This window comes from Electrona antarctica, assembly GCF_951216825.1.
Source record: "Electrona antarctica genome assembly, chromosome: 22".
In the NCBI taxonomy this organism is placed as follows: domain Eukaryota; kingdom Metazoa; phylum Chordata; class Actinopteri; order Myctophiformes; family Myctophidae; genus Electrona; species Electrona antarctica.
In genome coordinates this window covers 37,881,834-37,904,835 of record NC_136805.1, presented here as the reverse complement: position 1 = coordinate 37,904,835, position 23,002 = coordinate 37,881,834, and the positions used below count along the sequence as shown (strand labels likewise).

The window sequence follows — 23,002 nt, the reverse complement described above, 5'->3', positions numbered from 1 at the left end:
TCATATGACACAAAGACACATCGTTGATGTATTCCTTTACTTTTTTTTCCTTTTTTACATTTAGCCCATATACATAGTTTTATATAAACATTTTAGGAGTGAATACATATGTTTCGATGCCTGTGACAGCCGCTCAGCTGGTCAAACAATGCTGCTCCGCTGTTCTACGACAGAAAAACAGGTGAGGACAAAGCGTACGACAGCTCCCGACCAGACGTGGTTTTTGTCTTGGCTGAAGTTCAAAATCAAACGTTGGCGCAAATGATAAATGCCGAAAATTGCGGTAATTTCGGCGTACACCCATATTTTGGCGTACGCACGGTTGATAAATGAGGGCCATAGAGTGTAAGACAGAGTTACGACAACTCCGTTCACTTCATGGGGCCAGTCCAACGGCGGCTCTTCTACATAGACTTCCATTGGCGAATAGGGTTCAAACGGAAGTTTACGGAATGCATTGGAGTCTATGGGCTCGCACGAGTACATGATTATTATTATTATTATTATTACTCTATGGCTCTGGACATGCACATAAGAGGTTTCTGCCCGACGGCAACCATGTCCAAAACATGTGCGTTCTGACAGCAGTCTGTGTGGTCCTTGTTGTGTCTCGTTGTTGGCAGTGTGAAGTGGAGGGCGTGTGCGTCACCGGGTGCGTGAACACCGACCCTGGGTTCTACTGTCTGCCCTGCCCCGCCCGCTACCGAGGAGCCCAGCCCTACGGCCTGGGACTGCAGAGCGCTGAGAGCACCAGGCAGGCACGTGCTGCATGGGCTTCTGTTATAATCTCCTGTTTGGTGCCATTAATATGGACCATGGTTTGTTTGATGGTTATTGAGACACTTGTAGTTTTATAGCTTGTGGTGGTGAGAGGTCTTCAATGTCCCAGAGGGGCCACCAGGGGGTGCCAAGGGGGCCAATTGGAAAGTAGGGGAAGATTTAACATATTGAATATACAGTATAGCCTATAATAATTCAGAACTATATATATATATATAGATAGATAGATAGATAGATAGATAGATAGATAGATAGATAGAGAGAGAGAGAGAGAGAGAGAGAGAGAGAGAGAGGGGGGACATTTTATTAGATCTCAAACCAGTAAAGGATCGAAAGTGACAGGGGACTACATGGGCTGGGGTAATTAGTATTTGGCATAATAACGACAAAAACTGGGAGAAGAAACAAAACAAAAAAAATAGCCATAAAGTGCCATCTCATGTGCAGGTGTGTGAGCCGTACAATCCGTGCAAGGACAACACACACACCTGCCAGCGTCCATACGGCCGGTGTGTGTACCTGGGCCTGGCGTCCGAGCTCCTCTACCGGTGCGTGTGCGCCGTGGGCTTCGCCGGGGACGGCTTCACGTGCGCCGAGGACTCGGACCTGGACGGCTGGCCCAACCTCGGCCTGGCATGCAAGGACAACGCCACCTACCACTGTCACAAGGTACTGCAGGCACAGCAACGTCACCTACCACGCACACGCACACAAGCACGCACTAAGCATTATGTTATACTTTAGCTATTGAAAAATAGCAGATCTACAAGCTCATAGCGCGGCACCGAGTGCCGCGCTACGAGCTTGTAGGTCTGCTATTTTTGAAAAATCGTGAAAATATTTATTTCAGAAAACTGGAGGATTTAGAAGACTTTTTTTTAAATTTTGAGGTCAGGCCTAAATGGGTTAAGCACACTGCGTGAAAAGAGGGATTAACGGGCAATTATGGGCACTAGATTTGCCCGTAAACCTCAAGTTTAGCGGGCATATACAGTAATATACGGGGGTGATGGTACAATTCCGTTTACCGGAGTTTGTTGGTAAATTTACCGGGTGTTTCCTGGAATATACTCAACCGTATTTCATGCTTTTTTGCGCAGCGGCAACTAGTCAACTATTCAACTAGTCGACTAGTAAATCCACTAGTCGGCCTTGTTGGTACTAGTTGACTAGTTGATAAGAAAGAATAAATACATTTTTTTGTTTTTGTTTTTCGTTTTTGTAGGCCTCAAGATCAGCTGGAATGCTAGATTATAGTCACCAATGTATGTCATTAAAAAAAAACTAGTCGACTAGTAAACTAGGCAACTAGTCAACTAGTAAAAATCACTAGAAGTGAAAGCCCTAGCACGCACGCACGGGCGCACACACACACACACACACACACACACACACACACACACACACACCATCCTTGCATGCATAACAATGCACACGAAATATTCATTGTTGTCGACTGACTTCAGAACTGTATTCTGGTTGGTCCTGAAGCTCTTATTGAACTGCATTCTGGTTGGTCCTGAAGCTCTTATTGAACTGCATTCTGGTTGGTCCTGAAGCTCTTTTTGAACTGCATTCTGGTTGGTCCTGAAGCTCTTATTGAACTGTATTCTGGTTGGTCCTGAAGCTCTTATTGAACTGCATTCTGGTTGGTCCTGAAGCTCTTATTGAACTGTATTCTGGTTGGTCCTGAAACTAAACCACGCCCCCTCTTATTGGCTGCAGGACAATTGTCCCAACCTGCCAAACTCTGGTCAGGAGGATCTGGACAACGACGGCATGGGAGACGCCTGTGACCCCGACGATGACAACGACCTCATCGTGGACGAGCGGGTGAGACTCCTGTTCTGTGTGGATATGACTTTTTGAGACTAATTACATACATTTAGGTTGATTGATTGATTGATTGATTGATTGATTGATTGACATTTCTGGGTATACAGTTCAACGAAAGTACAATACAAAAACTGCTACGAGGATAAAACCAGAACAAGCACTAATAAGACTTGTTTACATCAGGGTCCTCCATTTTCAATTCATCAGAACATTTAAAGACGTACAAATATACACTAATATGCAAAAAAAAGAAAATAAATCATCATATATACAGTTAGAAAAAGTAAAAACAAAAAAGGGGGGAAAGTGTTGATTTCGTCGACTAAAACGTTGAACAGATGAAAAATGTTCGTCGTCTACCTTTTTTCACTGACGAAAACTAAATGGAAACTAAATGAAAACTAAGCTATGGTGACTAAAACTAAGACTAAATATGTTGACAATTTCGTCAACAAATAAAAAATGGACTAAAATGTTAGGAAGGGACTAGTGGACAAAAGATATGTCATTTTGCACTGTAGATTTAGTCGACTAAAACTAGACTAACACAAAAAAATTCCAGGTGACTAAAATGTGACTAAAACTAAAGTTTCATTCCCAAAGACTATATGACTAGACTAAAATAGAAATTTGCTGCCAAAAACAACACTGATGTGGACATGTTCTAATGACTGCGGTGCTAACCTCCGTCCAGGACAACTGCCCGCTGGCGTACAACCCTCGGCAGTTCGACTCGGACGGGGACGGCGTCGGGGACCGCTGCGACAACTGTCCCTTCGACAACAACCCCCTGCAGACGGACACCGACCACAACGGAGAGGGGGACGCCTGCAGCATCGACATGGACGGAGACGGTAGACAGCAGTGGTTCTACACCTGTGGATGTGGCGACCCCATGAATGATGAATTCCTGTTCTCTTTTTTTTTTTTACTATATAGAAGTGTCTATTTGTTCGTCTCTAAATGTTTTGATGATTTGAACAAGGTGGACCCTCTTGTAAACAAGTGTAATGCTTTATTGGGTCGTCCACTCACAGTTAACAGTCTTTGTATTGAGTTGTGCTTGAAATGTACTGTAATTCTGCAAACTGTAAATATTTCAATCAATCAATCAATCAAACCCACATGGGGGGGCAGATGACAGCGAAGTGAAAATGGAAGGGCTTTTTGGGCTTCATCGGATAGTGTACAGTATGGTGACAGGTGGGGAGAGAGATGGGGGGGGGTGACACGCAGCAAAGGTCGTCGGGATCGGGAGTCGAACCCACAACACGCCGTCAGGCTGGCCTACACTAGCCGCCCCGGGCCAATTTAAGGACTTTTAAGACCTTTTGTTTTTAATACATAAAAAAGAAAGACAAAGAAAAAGGACCATTACTGCATCAAAAGTAATCAACAAACATTGGCCAATTTTTTTATATTGCGATAAGTTGTGATCTTGTATAGATCTCTTATTGTCGTACAGAGGGCTTAAAGCATAGATATTTAAAAAAGAAAAGTAGATGCCTCATTGGCCGCTGCAGTTCGTTGGAGCCATATATGTGCAAGAGAAGTGCAAAGGAAGAGTGCTGAAGCAAGGCATGCTGCGTCGCTGCCCAAGGGACGTCACTCATGCGTCCCCTTTTTTCCTCCTGGAAATGTCCCTCACACCCCTCACTGGGGAAAATTCGGGGAGGAAAAATGGGGACGCCTCTCGCTGCCACTCAAGTGACTACTGGCCAATCACACAAGCGCGTCTTTTCCGGCACTTCCATTACGCACGTGGAAGCTTGGCCAGCTTCCACTCATGCTTCGCAAGGAATCTCGGGACAATGTTGCCCTCCCTTGAGCACATACTCTCCAGAGCCGGAAGGGGCGTCTATACCTTTATATGTCTATGGCTTATCACCCATTTCCAATGTCTGTCTACCCACTCTGCGTCTCATTCGTGGGCTATGGAAAATTCAGAAACCTGCCTACCCATGGCATCATCAATTGGGGATGCCATGCTAATTAAATGGAAAATACAGCCTTTCTCTTACTGGAAAGTTATCGTGTGGAAACAGAAGACATTGCATTAATGTTTCTTTCTGTTTTTGTGTTTTCCTTTTTTTTCTCTTTTTCTTAAATAAGACGTCTATTGTTGGAGTGAATGTTTTTGGCCCACTCACTCACTCACTCACTCACTCACTCACTCACTCACTCACTCACTTGTCTGTCTCGACAGAGGTCTTGAACCACTACGACAACTGCCCGTTGATCTACAACACCGACCAGAGAGACACCGACCTGGACAGTGTGGGAGACCAGTGTGACAACTGTCCCCTTCTCAATAACCCACTACAGGTATACAGACAACTGTCCCCTTCTGCATAACCCACTGCAGGTACAGTACAGACAACTGTCCCCTTCTGCATAACCCACTACACCATCCATCCGTCCATCTTCAACCGCTTATCCGTAGTCGGGTCGCGGGGGCAACCCACTACACCGGTGGTTCCCAAACCTTTTCATGTCAAGAACAAGAGATTTTTACGGCTCTAGCAGTGATTCTCAACCTGTTTCATTTCAAGGGGACTAATGCATGTTTGACATGCATTAGTCTACGGACCCCCCATTTAATGGCATTTCTATCTCTGAGACCCCAATTTATATTGTAAAATCAATGTTAATTTAACTCTGAGAGTGTAACCAATTGGACCCGTTAGGGTCAATTTGCTTCCATTTGTACACTCTCAGAGTTACAGACCCATAAGGGTCCATTTGGTTCCTAACTATCATTTAGCTGGGGAGTCGGGACCCCCTGGAACTCCCTCAAAGACCCCTGGGGGGACCCCACTTTGGGAACCACTGCTCTACACTACAGGTAGACAACCCACTACAGGTATTGACAATGACCATGACCCTGAGAGTGTACAGGGCTTTATACTAGCACCTTTTCTGTTTTCGCTCTACATTGAATATATTTTTGTGGAAAATATAGCCGATCAACAAGCTCTTTCAGGTCTGCGATTTTCTTCAAAGGTTTTTTACCTGAATATACGGACGCTGGGGTTGAAGTGGTTTATAAGGACTCTGACTCTCTCTCTCTCTCTCTCTCTCTCTCTCTCTCTCTCTCTCTCTCTCTCTCTCTTTCTGATGATGATGACCTTGATTAATGAGCCAAAGCCCTTCTTCAGACCTTCACTGAAGAAGGTCTTTTTATTCTTACTCTATGACTGTCTTTTGATCCGGCACCCTGAGCCTACATACTGTAGGTAATTGGATGTGCGTGTCTTTCGGCTGTTTGCTCAGCCTCTTTTGCTACGACCTTGATTAATGAATCATCTCTTCAGGGTAGCCACACGTACCGATCATTCCCTCCGAGTCTGATGATGAGCATCTGTTCTCAAGTCATCCAGCAGCTAACAGGGTGCAGAGGAGATGAGACAGCTCAGGGAAGAGAGAGACAATAGCCAGAAGACGGGTTGTCAACACATATAGACAGTAGAACAAACCTAGCAATAGAACAGAACCAGTATACATCAGAACACACATCGTGTGTGGATTGTGCATGTTCTCCGTGTGTACCCTAGGGCAGTGGTTCCCAAACTTTTTCACGTCAAGGACCCCCAATTTGACACTAATTAGCCCGCGGACCCCCATTGAAAAGATATGCCAGGGACCCCCATAAGAGAAGATTTGTACGGCTCTAGCAGTGATTCTCAACCTGTCTAATTTCAAGGGACCCCCAATTTGACCTGCATTAGGCTACGGGCCCACATTTAATGGCATTTATATCTCTGGGACCCCCAATTTATATTGTAAAATCAATGTTAATTTAACTCAGAGTGTACAAATGGTCCATTTGGTTCCATTTGTACACTATCAGAGTTACAGACCCATAAGGGTCCATTTGGCTCCTAACTATCATTTAGCTGGGGACCCCCTGGAACTCCCTCAAGGACCCCTGGGGGTCCCCGGACCCCACTTTGGGAACCACTGCTCTAGGGTAGGTATAGGTACCCTCACAAAAACATGCAGTAATACCGGTCTCTTCTCTATACTGCCTCTCCCTGGTCAGCCGGGGGCGCCTGATGGAGGGGAAAGGAACGGGTTGCAATAACGTGTTCCTTCCACGCGCTACGACCTAATAACGGGTGTCAGGTGATAAGAAGCGGCCTGCTCACTCCTTAAGCATTGAAGGAAGCATGAGCTCAGTTCAGGGCTCTCCCCAGGTTGGCTGAGGGAGAGTAGCACCCATGATTTACAGCTTGCGTGGGCGATTGGCACCGGGTGAAAAATGAGTTATAAAATCGTGGGATAAATGATTTAGGAACATAACAGTGGAACACACCGTATCGCCATCCTATAGTCAATGTGCAAAGTGTTAACAGACTAGTGCATTTACTCAGACAAGTATTGTACAATTTTAAAGTACTACCTGTATGTATTGTACTTTTTTCATTGATAATTTTCATTTTTCAATACTTTATTACTCCACACCATAATTTGATGACCAGGTCATCAGTCAATATTGGAGACTTTAAAGGGATAGTTCGGACCTTCGCATTCCTAAGCCAATATTACTTACTTTAAAAAAAAAAGTAAGCCCTATTTTATACTTTGTTTAGCTACTCGAAAATAGCCAATCTAGCTCAAAACCAAATTTGTGTGTGTGTGTGTGTGTGTGTGTGTGTGTGTGTGTGTGTGTGTGTGTGTGTGTGTGTGTGTGTGTGCGTGCGTGCGTGCCTGCCTGCGTGCCTGCCTGCCTGCGTGCGTATACCCAGCTCGACTCCGACAACGACCTCGTGGGCGACGCGTGCGACGACAACGAGGACATCGACGAGGACGGCCACCAGAACTCGCTGGACAACTGTCCCTACGTGGCCAACAGCAACCAGGCCGACCACGACGGGGACGGGAGGGGCGACGCCTGTGACCACGACGACGACAACGACGGCGTGCCCGACGACAGAGACAACTGCAGGCTGGTGGCCAACAGGGACCAGCTGGACGCTGACGGTCTGTATACTACCTAATTACAGTATTAACTGCAGGCTGGTGGCCAACAGGGACCAGCTGGACGCTGACGGTCTGTATACTACCTAATTACAGTATTAACTGCAGGCTGGTTGCCAACAGGGACCAGCTGGACGCTGACGGTCTGTATACTACCTAATTACAGTATTAACTGCAGGCTGGTGGCCAACAGGGACCAGCTGGACGCTGACGGTCTGTATACTACCTAATTACAGTAATAACTGCAGGCGGTGGCCAACAGGGACCAGCTGCAGGACACTGACGGTCTGTATACTGCCTAATTACAGTATTAACTGCAGGTTGGTGGCCAACAGGGACCAGCTGGACGCTGATGGTCTGTATACTACCTAATTACAGTATTAACTGCAGGCTGGTGGCCAACAGGGACCAGCTGGACGCTGACGGTCTGTATACTACCTAATTACAGTAATAACTGCAGGCTGGTGGCCAACAGGGACCAGCTGGACGCTGACGGTCTGTATACTGCCTAATTACAGTATTAACTGCAGGCTGGTGGCCAACAGGGACCAGCTGGACACTTGACGGTCTGTATAATAGACGGTTCCCAAACTTGTTCATGTTGAGGACCCCCAAATTGACATTTATTAGCCCACCGGACCCCCATTTGTACAGCTCTTAGCAGTCATTTTCAACCATTTTCATTTCAAAGACCCCAAGTTTGACATGCATTAAGGTACAGCCGCCCATTTGTAACGGCATTTCTATCTCTGGGACCGTAGTTTATATTGTAAAATCAAGGTTAATTTAACTCTGAGAGTGTACAAATGGAACCAAATAGACCCGTTAGGGTCCATTTGGTTTACATATTTGGTTCGCTTTGTGAACACTAAACGGACCAAAATCCAAATGCAACAATTTAAACATTTAATCCCTGATCCGGACCTTCTAAGCGATGTTTGGGTGTGAAAGCACCCTAACGAAATGAACACTGCTATCTAGCATAGTGATTCCCATTTGTTTCCATTTGTAGCCATTTATTTTAGCCCCTTTTCTCCCCAATTTAGTATTTATTATATGCCAATGTATTCCTCCCACATTTTTGTTTTGCCATTGCCAGTAAGGAGCTTCCATCCATCATAAAAATCACTTCTACCACTTTAGCAACCAATTTTATACTTTGACTACCGCGGTATTAGAAAATAGCCAATCTTCAAGCTCACGATGCAGATCTGGTTATTTAAACAAATACATTTTCTGGTAGGCCTCAGTAATTTGAGGGTCCTTGACATGAAAATGTTTGAGAACTAACTGTTCTACACATTCATTCACAAACAAGGGCTGTGGAACAGTGTTGTTTTGACAGCAGATTTTGATTTTAGTTTTAGTACTCATAGGGCAGTATTATGTGTGTCTTAAGTACCAAGTCTTATGACTTAACTTAAGACCTGGAGGCGTGGTCAATGCTGTTTGGCCACTCAGAATAGCCAAATGGCATTGATCACGCCTCCAGGTCTTAAGTTAAGTAATAAGACCTGGTACTTAAGACACGCATAATACTGCCCTATTAGTCTCTTGTGTGGGTGACTCCTGTCCAGGGCCCGGACAGGAGTCAAGCCACAGAGCCTAGTCCTTCCACGCGCCAGAATCTGGTTCTCCCAGTCCTGGCAGAGTAGTTCCAGAGCAACGGATTGTGTGGCCTTGGTCTTGCCCTAATGGGACTGATCGAGGGTAGCTACTGGGATGTAAGTCGGGACTTGATCAGCCGGGGGTGGCTGGGTCACCTGAGTGAGGGGTATGATGTTCGAGAGACCCGAAACCCTGATGACCTTAGGATACATCACTGAGGATACGTCCCTCCAGGTGCACCCATGCAATGTTTTTTTAGTTATCTTGAATAGTTTTAATTTAGTTTTAGTCACCTGGAATGTTTTAGTGTTAGTCGACTAAGTGTCATTCGATTTTAGTCGACTAAATCTACAGTTCATTTAGTCGACTAAAATGTATTTTGGGAGGCCTTGATGCCACTGTTTTTACACTTGCTGAAAATAGCCGATCTACAACCAAGTGTAAAAAAATGACTTATACTGGATGTCTTGTCCACTATTCCCTTCCTAACATTTTAGTCTAGTTTTTATTTTTTGACGAAATTGTCAGTATATTTAGTCTTAGTTTTAGTCATCATAGCTTATAGTTTTTATTTCGTTTCCATTTAGTTTTCGTCAGTGAAAAAAAGGTAACCGACGAACATTTTTCGTCTTAGTTTTAGTCGACGAAATCAACACCGCTGTGGAACCCATAAATCAAATGTGGATTGAGGACTGATGAAATCACTTCTTATCCAACCCTACCGGCTCACCAGCATATCGTGTTATTGTACAAACATTGCATTAATTTGCATAGATATGGAAAATGGCACTTTCTTAAATTCTGTGATAAATGGATTTGTCGGTCCGTTCATTCTTGTGCTAGAATGCATGACAACTAATCCAGTAAGAATGCATGGAGTCAGGAATGCTCCCGGTCACATTCGTGTTTGACATTCAGCGCTGCATAATGGAACTTTATTAACCCATTTAGGCCTGACGTCTGAAAAACCTCATGTTTCTGTATCAGTGGTGCTCAATATTTCATGTCAAGGACCCCAAAAATTATATGTAATATGCCTCCGCCTCCCCATCTGAAAATATGTTGTTCCAGGGACCTCCTCAGAAGCAAAGATTTGAGTTAAAATGTTCACTCTGTAATAATATATATTCAAAGATTTGAGGCACATTTTCACGATTCTTCAAAAATAGCAGACCTACAAGTTCATAGCGCGGCACTCGGTGCCGCGCTATGAGCTTGTAGATCTGCTATTTTTCAATAGCTAAAGTATAACATAATGCTTTAAAACACCAAAAGGGGTTCCCGCCCAAAATGGCTTAAACCCACTGGTGTGATTAATCTGGGAATGACAAAATTCATCTGACGTCTATGTTTTTCTTTCTTCCCCTCTCTATTTCCCCCCATCATCCTTTTAGTTTCTCATCTATTTAGCTTGCTCATCCATCAAAAAAGAATTCGGGGGGATTTGTTTGAGTTGTTTGAGTCCCACTGGCGGCGTTGGTTCCGTCCGTCCGTCCATCTGTTCGTCTGCTTATAGTCCCCACGTAATATCTCACAATCCATCTGCTGGATGAACATGGACGTTTCTGTGTGCCCCTGTGTGAACCCAGCATGGCCCCTACTGGTCTGTGTGCCCCTGTGTGAACCCAGCATGGCCCCTACTGGTCTGTGTGCCCCTGTGTGAACCCAGCATGGCCCCTACTGGTCTGTGTGCCCCTGTGTGAACCCAGCATGGCCCCTACTGGTCTTGGTGACGCCACTGCAGGCCCTTTCCTCTATAATCAGTGGTTCCCAAACGTTTTCACGTCAACTTATTTTCGTGTCAAATTGACACTAATTAGCCCACGGACCCCCATTTGAAAAGATATGCCAGGGACCCCCATAAGAGAAGATTTATACGGCTCTAGCAGTGATTCTCAACCCATTTCATTTCAAGGACCCCCAGTTTGACATGCATTAGTCTACGGGCCCCCATTTAATCGCATTTCTATCTATGGGACCCCCAATGTAAAATCAATGTTAATTTAACTCTGTTGTGTGTGTGTGTGTGTGTGTGTGTGTGTGTGTGTGTGTGTGTGTGTGTGTGTGTGTGTGTGTGTGTGTGTGTGTGTGGCAGATTAGGACTTTGCCTAAAAACAATGTGACAGTCGTGAGATTTAGTTCATTTAGCTCTTAATATCCATGCACCACCATCAGGCCAGAATTGTCTTTTGCACACATTTCACTCTCAAATAAGATATCTCTGCTGGCTGTGCACCTTATAGACTCGACTGATTTCGGTGACCCAGTGGCCTTTTTCCTCTAGTGTCACCTTTTAGGTCAAACTTTACACTTTTTGCATGCAAGTTATCAAAACAATCGAATTGTTTTCCACCCAGTTTATACCCCGAATTCAGATGTCACTCACACAACTCCAATCGTCTGGCATATGTGTGACTAGGTGAACCCTTTTGAGTGAGCGATCCATGATCTATCTTTTAGCACCACCCTCAGGCCAAAATGTCAGCCTCTTAGTTAGCGCACACTAGCAGGCTGAGGAATTTTTTTTCCCCCACAGGCCATCAGACCTTTCACTGTTAATCCATTTTGACCTGAGATCAGATTCTAAAAAATGTCTTCTAAATCCTGACAGTTTTCTGAAAAAGCTATGTTTCTATGTCGTTCTTCGATTTAAAAAAAATAGCAGACCTACAAGCTATGAGCTTGTAGATCTGCTATTTTTCAATAGCTAAAGCATAACATAATGCTAACACCAAAAGGGGTTCCTGCCCAGAATGGGTATAACAGTGAAAAGTGCCCGTGCAATAGCTCTGTATTTTGCACCATGCACTTTCTTTGACTGATATTCTCGCTCTATGTTTATTGTTCATCGAGTGTTTTAGGTTGTTTTTATAATGTTTATCGAATTGGAGCTTCCGAGAGTACGTTTTTCCACACGTATGTACCTAAACAGTGCATCTAAAGTGGCAATAAAGTGAATCTGGATCTTTTCCCCCACAAGGTATCTCATAATCTAATGAATACATTCCAGGATTGTCCCCACTAGTGATTTTTAGTGAAACCATAATGTCACCATTCAGCCACTTTCCAAGGAGAAGAATCCAGATTTGTTTTGGATGTCTGATTCAGCCACATTCCTTTAGCCCTAAAACCCCAAATAATGATGAATTAGTATTCGTTTTATATAGCCATTTTAAGCTCCTGGCAGCCATATTGGACGCCATCTTGAAAATGACGCCTTTCCGGAACATATATTTTCCTAGATTTTCAGTATATTCTTAAGCATGCCTAGAGGTGGGGGGTGTATTACTATGTTTTTTCATATTGATCCATGCAATTTTCGCCTAGTGTTATAAAATAAAATGCATGATAGCACTCATAAAGCTACCACTGGTGCAATGCAATCACATATGTTCTAACTCTAGACAGTGTATACCTTCACAAAGATCACTATGAGCATTATTCAGCCAGATGGTACAGACCAACCCCCCTGGCTCACAGTCTATATGTTAAGTTGGCTGATCACTAAGGAAACCTTTCCTTTAGGAAAATGCATAGAGAAGGGATGGCATGTTGCGCTGAAGAACTATGTATCCGTAACTGTTCAAGTATTTTGTTTGTGGTGTATCTTGGTGGTGTATGTCATGTAAATGTGTGTCTTGTAAGCCTGTGCGGGCTGGGCATCTTGTGGTGCAGGACAGACATAAAAAATCACACTTGTGTGAAGTGAGGGGCGCTCTTATCATCACACATCATCACATTCCGTGCTCCGACAATCACATTCCGTAACAAAGCTGTGCATAGGAGGGGCTAGCGCCTCTCAAAAAAAAATCAGACCATAATGTGAAGTGAACGGTGCCTTTGGAGTAAAGCACGAGGATTGCAATGACCGCTCCTTCCTGGCCCGTGCGTGCGTGGTGCGTGCATGCGTGCGTGAGTGTGACCTGACCCCAATCAGCATCAGCTGCAGGGGTCAATACGTCGTAGTCGGACATAGGGACACACATACAGACAGACAACTATCTATCTGGCAGCATGGCCCCTAGGGGTTGTTTTTAGACTCTATACATTTCACATCCTCGCGTTAATTCTCCGTCTCTTATCTCTCCCTGCAGGCAACGGCTGCGGTGACGCGTGTCAGGACGACTTTGACAACGACAGCATCCCCGACGCGCTGGATCCCTGTCCGCACAACCGCGCCATCGGATTGACGGACTTCAGGAAGTTCCAGGTGGTTCTGCTGGACCCGCGGGGAACCACCCAGTCCGACCCCTTCTGGGTGATCCGAAGCCAAGGCACCGAGCTGCTGCAGACTGCCAACTCAGATCCTGGCATCGCCATTGGTGAGACCCCCCTCTCAATGTTTTTTAACACAACTTTAATCCACAACGTGGCGCCAGTGCCAAAGAAATCCGCGCTATGAGCTTACAAAACGCGTCACTTCCGCCTTCCCCGGATATGATAGCCGTCCATATCGGAGCCAAATTCTCACTATGGGGGATGTATCGGCACGGATTTTTTCACTTTCTTAGCGCGATCAAAGTTTTGACTTTTATAAGGTCTCAAAGATCGTAGTTAAATTGTCTCATTTTGAAGAGAATAAGGACTATTAAGCGCGCGCGAACGTCTGCGTGCGCGTCGGATCCGTGTGGAGGCTGTCTAACATGTGAGTGAATGCAAAAAAATAAAAAAAATAAAGAAATTAATAACGGAATAAATTAGACTAATAAAGACGTAATATTACGTTCTAGCACAGGCGGGGGGAGGAGAAATTAACGTAATGCCGCGTCCCTTGCCTTAATGTACGTACATGGTAGTGTTTCAGATTTCAGATTTAAACAGTATAAACAAGTTGTATCAAGATGTGAATATGGGGAAGTTATGGATCTAAGATCATTCCAATCAGACATAGCTTGACCTGCATGTGTAAGCAAAATTGTATGAACACACTGTCAGAGTTAAATGAGCATTCACGATGTTACTGTATGCTCAGCATATAGCATATATAATGTGTGTGAGGTCTGGTGTGTGCGTGTGTATGCATGTGCCTATGCGTGCATGCGTGCGGGTGGGCATGCATGCATGGTTGTGCATGCAATGCATGTGCGCATGCATGTGTACATCCAGTTAACCCATTTTGACCTGGGAACGATTCTACAAAATGTCTTCTACAAAATCCTGACAGTTTTCTGAAAAACCATATTGACATTTCCATTTCCATTCCATGTCAGTGGTGCTCAATATTTCATCTCAAGGACCCCCAGAATTATATGTTTTTGGTCGTCGACCCCCATCTGAAAATATGATGTTCCAGGGACCCCCCAGGAGCAAAGATTTGAGTTAAAAACTCGCTCTGTAACAATATATATATTCAAAGATTTCAGGCACATTTTCACGATTTTTCAATAGCTAAAGTAAAGGGTTCCCGCCCAAAATGGGTTAATTGTCTCACTGTCTGTGTTCTGGACGTCGTCAGGATTCGACAGGTTCAACGCGGTGGACTTCAGCGCCACGTTCTACGTGAACACCGACAGGGACGACGACTACGCGGGCGTCGTGTTCGCCTACCAGTCCAGCAGACGCTTCTACGTGGTCATGTGGAAACAGGTGCGGACGGGACCACCCACCCACCCACACAGTGTTGTTTTTGGCAGCACATTTTTCTATTTTAGTTTAGTCAGTATAGTCTTTGGACTGAAACTTAATTTAGTTTTAGTCACATGTTAGTCACCTGGAATGTTTCAGTGTTAGTCTATAGTTTTAGTCGACTAAGTGTCATGAGATTTTAGTCGACTAAATCTACAGTTGATTTAGTCGACTAAAATGTATTTTGGCGCGCCTTGATGCCGTCGTAATGACAGATGTTACACTTGCTAAAAATAGCAGATCTACAAGCTTGTAGATCTGCTATTTTCAGCATGCAACCAAGTGTAAAATGACTTATACTGGATCTCTTGTCCACTAGTCCCTTCCTAACATTTTAGTCTAGTTTTTATTTGTTGATGAAATTCTCAGTATATTTAGTCTTAGTTTTAGTCACCATAGCTTAGTTTTCATTTAGTTTTCGTTCGTGAAAAAAGGTAGTCGACAAACATTTTTCGTCTTAGTTTTAGTCGACGACATCAACACTGCCCCCACACGACTCCCCCACACACTCAAACACCTCCCCTAACCAATCGCCCACCCACACGCCTCCCCTAACCAATCAACCAACCCACACGCCTCCCCTAACCAATCAACCAACCCACACACCTCCCCTAACCAATCAACCAACCCACACGCCTCCCCTAACCAATCAACAAACCCACACGCCTCCCCTAACCAATCAACCAACCCACACGCCTCCCCTAACCAATCAACCAACCCACACGCCTCCCCTAACCAATCAACCAACCCACACGCCTCCCCTAACCAATCAACCAACCCACACGCCTCCCCTAACCAATCAACCAACCCACACGCCTCCCCTAACCAATCAACAAACCCACACGCCTCCCCTAACCAATCAACCAACCCACACGCCGCCTCCCTCTTCTTGCATCATACAACACAAGGCCGCCACATGGCTGGTATACACAAGGGGCCAGTGAGGCTATTCAACGTTGAAGCACTGGGCCCTAGTGGTAGGAGGAGGGACTACAGGCGGACCCGTGGATTCATGACCGGGAAACCCCGTGCAGCTGGGCTTTAACATTGAGCGCTCGGTTGCACTTCCGCATTTGACCACCAAAATTTGGTGGTCAAATGCGGAAGTACGCTCTGAGACGGTACTTCCGGCAGTCTTCCGGGTGCTTCAAAACGCCACTGAGCAACTTCCACTGACATGAATAGCTGGGGGGGGTGGAGCTTCGCGCCAGTTTAGTCTCTATCCTTTTATATACTCTATGGGTATACATGATACACCTCCTGCTGAAACAAACATGGTGTCAATTCATTCGTAATGACAGTGGAGAAGACCAGGGATCATTATTCCAGGATGACTGTTAAAGCTAAACGTTCGCTCAATGCTGCACAAATTGCCTTGTGGGCACTGTACACGTTATGGCCCTGGCCGGCTCCCAACAACACTCTCTCTGCTTTGCCAATTTCCAGCAAACGGCTGTATATTTTTCTTCCCGGTGACAATGCCAATGTCAATAGGTGTGTCGGCGCAGCTAATGGTGGGATAAATGACTCTGTTTCTCCTCGCTCACATTTGGACTAAAACGTCCACTTAACCACTTCGAGTCCCTATTCTGGGGGGCGAACACGCTGCAAACATACAGTAGCACATCTACAAGCGCTGTGAGTTTGTAGATTGGCAAAGAGATTTGATGTGGTATTGATTGATTGATTGAATACTTTATTAGGCAGAAATGTAAACTGTACAGAGTACAGACAAACCATTCAGGTCTTGGGTATTCAATTCATAATCATTACATGAAAAAGAACAAAATTCAAATCATCATTTAAATGGCATGTACTTGTTGGGGAAAAAGGAACGGGGTTATAAAGACGTGGGGGGTAGTCACTTGACTCATTTCCTCTCCCCATTTTCTTTTTTCAGGCCTGTTTTAAAGGACGCCAGTGATTTTCATTTTTTGAAGGAAGCCTTCAGGGCATTCCACACTTGGGGGTGGCACTGCTGTAGAAGGAGAATTGACCCGTGTTTGTTTTAGAAGTGGGTGGTACCACTGTACCAGATCATTGTTCTCACTCCCTCTGGTATTATTGCTGTGTGTGTCGCTCACTTTATTTATAGGTATAGTTAGTCAGGTATGCGGGAACTGAGGGCATAGAGGGCAAAGCTTCAATTGCTTAACTCTGTCTTCTACCGGGAGCCAACCTAAAGGGGGGAAAAACTAGAGGATCTAGTTTATGTCAATGGACCCCCAAATGAATATGCATTTGTGCCAGAGATTTGTAGTGTTAAAGTGTACTCCAAATTGTTTTGATTGATTGATTGAACATTTTGTTTCACGGTATGTAAAATGGTTAAATTTCAAACGAAAGCACAAGTCAATACAAAAACTGCTACTTTGTGGACGAAACCCTGAAAAGCACAAGACTCGTTTACATCACGGTCCACCATTTTCAATTAATCGTAACAATTAAAGACGGAAGGAAATCATCATATAAAGTAAAAATCACACCTGTGTGAAGTGAGGGGCACTAATATATTAAAGTCTAACTCATGTTGCTATGTGATGTAATGGTGATGTAAAACAAACTCAGATTTTTATTACGGGGGCCAGTTTCGAATTGCAGCTGTCTGTAGGTGCTCATTGAGAGCGGTTTTGAAGGAGTCAAGGGATTCATATAATCTTAATGGCTGTTGGTAGGGTGTTCCTCCCAGACCTACAGTACAAACTCACAATACAGCAAATAGCTGTAGGGTAAAAATGGTTTCAATATTTACTAATGTCGTTGGGGGACCCCCTTAATGACACCTTCTGGGGGTTCCTGGAATCTCCCTTTGAGAACCACAGATTCCACAGATAAATCCAAATACTGCCAATCATCTGTTGCTTCTGTGCTCTGTGATCGAGGAACCGGGAGTACTGTCTCTCTACAGATTTGCACTGCAGCCCTCGGCCATTTACATGCATCATTTATCTCGCCCCCTCTACTCTCTCTCTCTCTCTCTCTCTCTGTGTGTGTGTGTGTGTGTGTGTGTGTGATCAGGTGTCTCAGGCCTACTGGGAGAAGAGGCCGTCCAAGGCGTTTGCCACAGCTGGGGTTTCTCTGAAATTGGTCAACTCGACCACGGGACCTGGCATGTACCTCCGCAATGCCTTGTGGCACACAGGGAACACCAGGAAACAGGCACGCTTGGCTCCAATCATTCTCCTTTGTATCTAATCTATAGCTGACATTTCAGAGGCAGAGTAGAGACCATGCCGTGATCAGCCCACGTACGTTACGTCATGTTCGCGTGGCCTTTTTGTTGGGTGTAACCTTTATTTTAGCAGGTTAGCCACACCCAACTAGTATTACAACTAGTTAGCTGTTGCTAACTAAAATATAATATCGTTATCCGTTTCAATTTATCGATTTTAATTAATTTAAATCGTTACATAAACCTTACATTTATGAATGCATCCAGTGGGGCATCACAGTAAAATTAGGCATAATGTGTTAATTCCACGACCGCATACTGTATATCGGTATCGGTTGGTATCGGTTGATATCGGTTGATATCGAAAATGAAGATTTGGACAATATCAGGATATCGCCAAAAAAGTCAATATTGGACATCCCTAATTACAACAATGCCACTTACGCCGATCTCACACTTTGCAATGTTGTCCAATGAAATCTCTACGGTAGAGTATGTTAACAGATTGAGAGCCCACGCAAAACTGCCCAAAAATCACTTTCACCTAGAAAATCCATTCACATTTTTTATAATTCAGCTGACTGTGGAGACACATGCTGGAACTTTTTACTTTGAAATGTTTTATAGTTTCTGAGTTTTTTCATTGTTTAGATTTTTTTTTAAAAGACGTCCACAGACGTCTTGGGCTCTGCACGTGCGGTAATACCCAAGACCAAAATGTGTTAAGAACTTACAATTGGGGTGGTTGTATTTTGACTCCCTGCTCTTCTATTGACACATTTAGATTTTGACCAAAATTAAATCTTGACCATATTATGGTCAAGATTCATGGTAAAAAAAAAGGAAGAAAAAAAATCAGCACTTGAGCGGGAAACCAGGTTCATGTCCGGGGTAGAAGAGGAAACTTACATACAGTAGTGCTGCTTTAAAACTCACCACAAACACAAGATAAAAACACACGCATCCTGTAGTATGTGCAAGTACTGTAAGTTATAAGTGTTTGTGTCTGTTTGCATTGGCGATGGTCCTGAGCTAATTGAGTCATGTTTGACCCGCGCTGCACAGAACAAAGGAAATTCCTCGCATGAACCTTCATTCTTGGCTGAATTGTTGAGACCACCACACTTATTCTGTGAGGCATGCTGGGTAATTTAATTCTCATGCCTTAAATAAATGATGCACCGTTGTTGTTGTACTATACTTCCACTTTGAACACAGATAATTGGGACCTCCACCCTGCTGTGCGCGCTGGCGTTATGTTGTTGTAGTAGTTTTGCAATATTTATATAAGTAAATAAAAAAAATATTCTAAAAGTTGTAGTTTAGTTTTTATTTACTTTTAGTCTTTAGTCAGGTGTTATGAGGATAGCCTAGCAGCCTGATTTATAGCCTACTGTAGCAGCAGCAAAACAAAAAATCACACCCGTGTGAACTGAGTGGTGCAAGGTCTTATATAGCCTGATCAGCTGTGGTCTGACGTAATGTCAGTGACCATAGTAACCATGCTCATTCTTTTGGGCCCCACGTACACTCGTACAGGTACACACAAACACGGATACAAACAAAGCTGGTTGTTGGAGTGGTTTGCACCACTCAAAAATAGGATGAAAGAATGCATTACGTACATCAGATATTATCATGTGTAAATAAAGGCAGTTCCTCTTCATTTTAGCTAGTTTTTTGTTGTTTTACGTTTAACTTCGGTTTTGAATTTTGTTTCAGTTAACTTACATTCTTTTAGTCTTCGTTTTAGTCAATGTATAACCCTATATAACTGTAATAATATCTGTCTGTCTGTCTGTCTGAAAGGTGAAAACGCTTTGGCATGACCCCAACAAGATCGGCTGGAAGGCCTTCACTGCCTATCGTATGCACCTCATCCACAGACCCAAGACAGGATTCATGAGGTACCATGGCCTTCACTTAATGTATATGACGTCTGGGGGAGGTCCGGGGGGTATAAATTAATACGAACATGTTGATGTATGTTAATAACATTGACCCTGGCTATCTATAAATACATTTTTAAAATACAAAAATACAGATAAAATATGCTATTTACCATTATGACGTAGTAGTACAGCCATGCATGAGGAAAAAGTCTCTTTTTACAAGCCTGGATGACCTCGTCATTTCATCATCAGTTCCATCCCAGGAGTCATTTTGACAACCTTTTCCACCGGGTTTGAACTCGTTTTTTTTCTTCCCCCATTGTTTCCACTGAAAATGAATTGTTTCTGAACCCTAAAAGTTGGTTCGGAACCGGAACCGAAAAATGGCCACCGGTTCCGTGAAAGCAGCAAGGTTCCAAGAATCTAGAATGGAACCAGTTCGTTATTTCGGTTGGAAAAGGGGCCAAATGTGTACCATGTTGTGTCCTCTGTCTGCTGTCCCCTCCAGGGTGGTGATCTACGAGGGCAGAGACATCCTGTCCGACTCGGGGCCGGTGTACGACCACACGCTGGCCGGAGGCCGGTTGGGGCTGTTCGTGTTCTCCCAGGAGCATGTGCTCTTCTCAGACCTGAGATACGAGTGCCGAGGTTGGTATGAAGCCTTGTTGTCAGTGCTGCAAGTATACTCTGATTCTCTGAACCCATTAACAACAAACAGCTGAGCTGGCATTAGAGCACCAAGCAGGGACGTGCAGAGCGTGTTAAGAGGGGCAGGGGTGTGTAATAATTGATGGAAAATACGTCATTTTTGGGGAGAACTACTTCTTTAATGTAGGTGAAAACAGAAAAGGCACTAGTATAGAGCCCTGAGAGGACTCCGCTCAACAACATATGGGTTTAAGAGAAGTGGTTAACTACAGTATATCTAAATCCACAAAGTAACTCGTATTAAAGCTGTAAAATGGAGTGGAGTAAAAAGGTACACCATTCGCCTCCGAGATGAGTTACTTTCCTCCGCTGGCCTGACTGTTTTGTGCATGCAGTATTTCACTGTTGCTATGTTAAGTGCATAAAGAGTCCGCCTCGCATGCTGTCGACACGGTTCCACCTGCGAGAGCAGCTGGGCCGTAAAATGTGACGACTATAACGGCTACATTCTTTTATTTTTTCTCCTTTCTTTCTCTTGTTCTGCTTTTCCAGATGACTGAGATTATGCTTTTCACCAGGAGAGTAGTTTCCATGATGGCCTGTCGACCGACGATCCAAGGGAGAGACTGGAGAGAAACTATAGACTTGAAAGACACGGGGAGAGAGAGAGAGAGAGAGAGAGAGAGAGAGAGTGAGAGAGAGTGAGAGAGAGAGAGAGAGAGAGAGAGAGAGTGAAGATCAAGCGGTTTCCCACCCAGATCTTATGTCATATCAGTAATTAACCGCTAATGACTATCTACACTACAGTGTGTTTACAAAGCCTCCACTAATTAACTGTTAACGACCAGCTATACAGTATGTTTTCAAAATCAGCTTTTTTCTACTACCACCAATAGCAGGCTGTATCACCGGCTGCAAACAATAACTTCTACCTTTGTTATATATGATTTTAAAGTTGCTGTAAGTTATATTTTGTTATTGTTGTTGTTAAAAGAAGTGTTTAATAGCTGTATATATATATACCCTTAGTAATCATTGATATATAGCCAGTCAGTGTTTGCTCAGTAACAGCCAGGGGTTAACCTGGAAACCAGACAAATATGCCATTGCAAAAAAAAGGGGGAGAAAAAAAGAGCCCTCGGTAGATTTGGTCTGGCACTGCTCAGTTGTGATTGGATTTTAATCTCTCCGAAGTAGTGAGGGACCAATCAGGGCCCAGAATGCAATATGCTGTGGGTTTATCACCAGAGTGATTTTTGTATAAATTCGTCCTTTGGAAATGCAGGTTCCACACAGAGATTGAAGAAAATGCCAGCACTCAATATGTCCTTTTTCCACATGATTTTAATTACCAGACAATGTCTGCTCGTCAGAGGTAAATAAAATCATTGTCTCGTTGTCTGCCAGACAACGTACGCGTTTCGGCCTAGTAGACTTCCTCAGCGTCATCCTACTAGGCCGAAACACGTACATTGTTCGTCAGAGGTAAATAAAATAATGTGGAATAAGGACATATAGCCTATTGAGTGCTGGCATTTTCTTCATTCTATAATGCATCATCGAGCCTTGCACCTATAAGGAATTTCTCTAACCTGTGTGAGGGTTGTCTGCCTCGGCAGTACTCTTCTCTCCACACAGAGATTCCAGACTAATATCTACACAGTGATATCAGTCTGGCCATGCCAGGCTATAGCCAGCGGTAACCCCGTCTCTCCAGCTCGTTGCTAAGCGGAAGATACATGTTCAAGTCGGGATACCAATTTGATCCAATCAGAGACAGAGAACTCATACAAAGACACAGGATAAGCAAGTGAATTTGGAAGTGATGATGAAACAAGCAAACCAAATTATAACAATAAGCTACCAGAATTGGAATTTGAACGCCATAAAAAGAGTTCTCTCTCTTGATTGGATGAAAAGAAAACAACCTGAACATGTGATTTCTGTTGTTACAGAGCTGGGTTGATGAGGGAGACATCCTGTTACTGAACAAACACTCAGCAATAAACAATAAGTACATGTTTTTTTAACCACTTACAGCACGTTTGTATTCAACTCTTAATTCATTGTTGCTGCCGTTTTCATGTAAGGGTTTGTAAGGGTTGTAAATATTTATTTATTGCACAACTTTTCAACGTTAAACAGAGGAAGGTGAATATGACGTTTGAAATGAACACATTTGGACTGTGAACATTTGACAGTAAAGACCTAAGAGACAAAGGTATGTGTGTGGGGTGTTTATTATAGGTTACCATCAGTGGTAAATCGCTTTTATCCAACACACTTTACATACATAGACTGCATTATATTCACCCGCACATTCATTCATACACCGATGGCGGAGGAACCATGTTCAGGGTCTGCTTGGTAAAATGGTAAATGGTGCATTTATATAGCGCCCTTATCCAAGGTGCTTTACATAGATTGTGCATTACATTCACCCAGTCACACACACACACAT

At 43.9% G+C, this 23,002-nt stretch overlaps 1 protein-coding gene across 1 annotated transcript in view; it reads left to right on the top strand.

Annotated features, from left to right (window-relative positions):
* Positions 1-21,848, top strand: part of LOC306915298 (thrombospondin-2-like) — a 42,774-nt gene extending 20,926 nt beyond the window's left edge. Inside the window, exons 10-21 of the mRNA XM_079492600.1 lie at positions 624-758; positions 1,228-1,449; positions 2,506-2,613; positions 3,311-3,470; positions 4,823-4,941; positions 7,365-7,599; positions 13,299-13,526; positions 14,660-14,790; positions 17,848-17,988; positions 19,811-19,908; positions 20,402-20,541; positions 21,094-21,848. Of these exons, the coding sequence (XP_079348726.1) occupies positions 624-758; positions 1,228-1,449; positions 2,506-2,613; positions 3,311-3,470; positions 4,823-4,941; positions 7,365-7,599; positions 13,299-13,526; positions 14,660-14,790; positions 17,848-17,988; positions 19,811-19,908; positions 20,402-20,541; positions 21,094-21,101 (1,725 nt within the window). The 3' untranslated portion in view covers positions 21,102-21,848. The remainder of the gene's footprint in view (positions 1-623; positions 759-1,227; positions 1,450-2,505; positions 2,614-3,310; positions 3,471-4,822; positions 4,942-7,364; positions 7,600-13,298; positions 13,527-14,659; positions 14,791-17,847; positions 17,989-19,810; positions 19,909-20,401; positions 20,542-21,093) is intronic.
* The last annotated feature ends 1,154 nt before the right edge of the window (positions 21,849-23,002 follow it).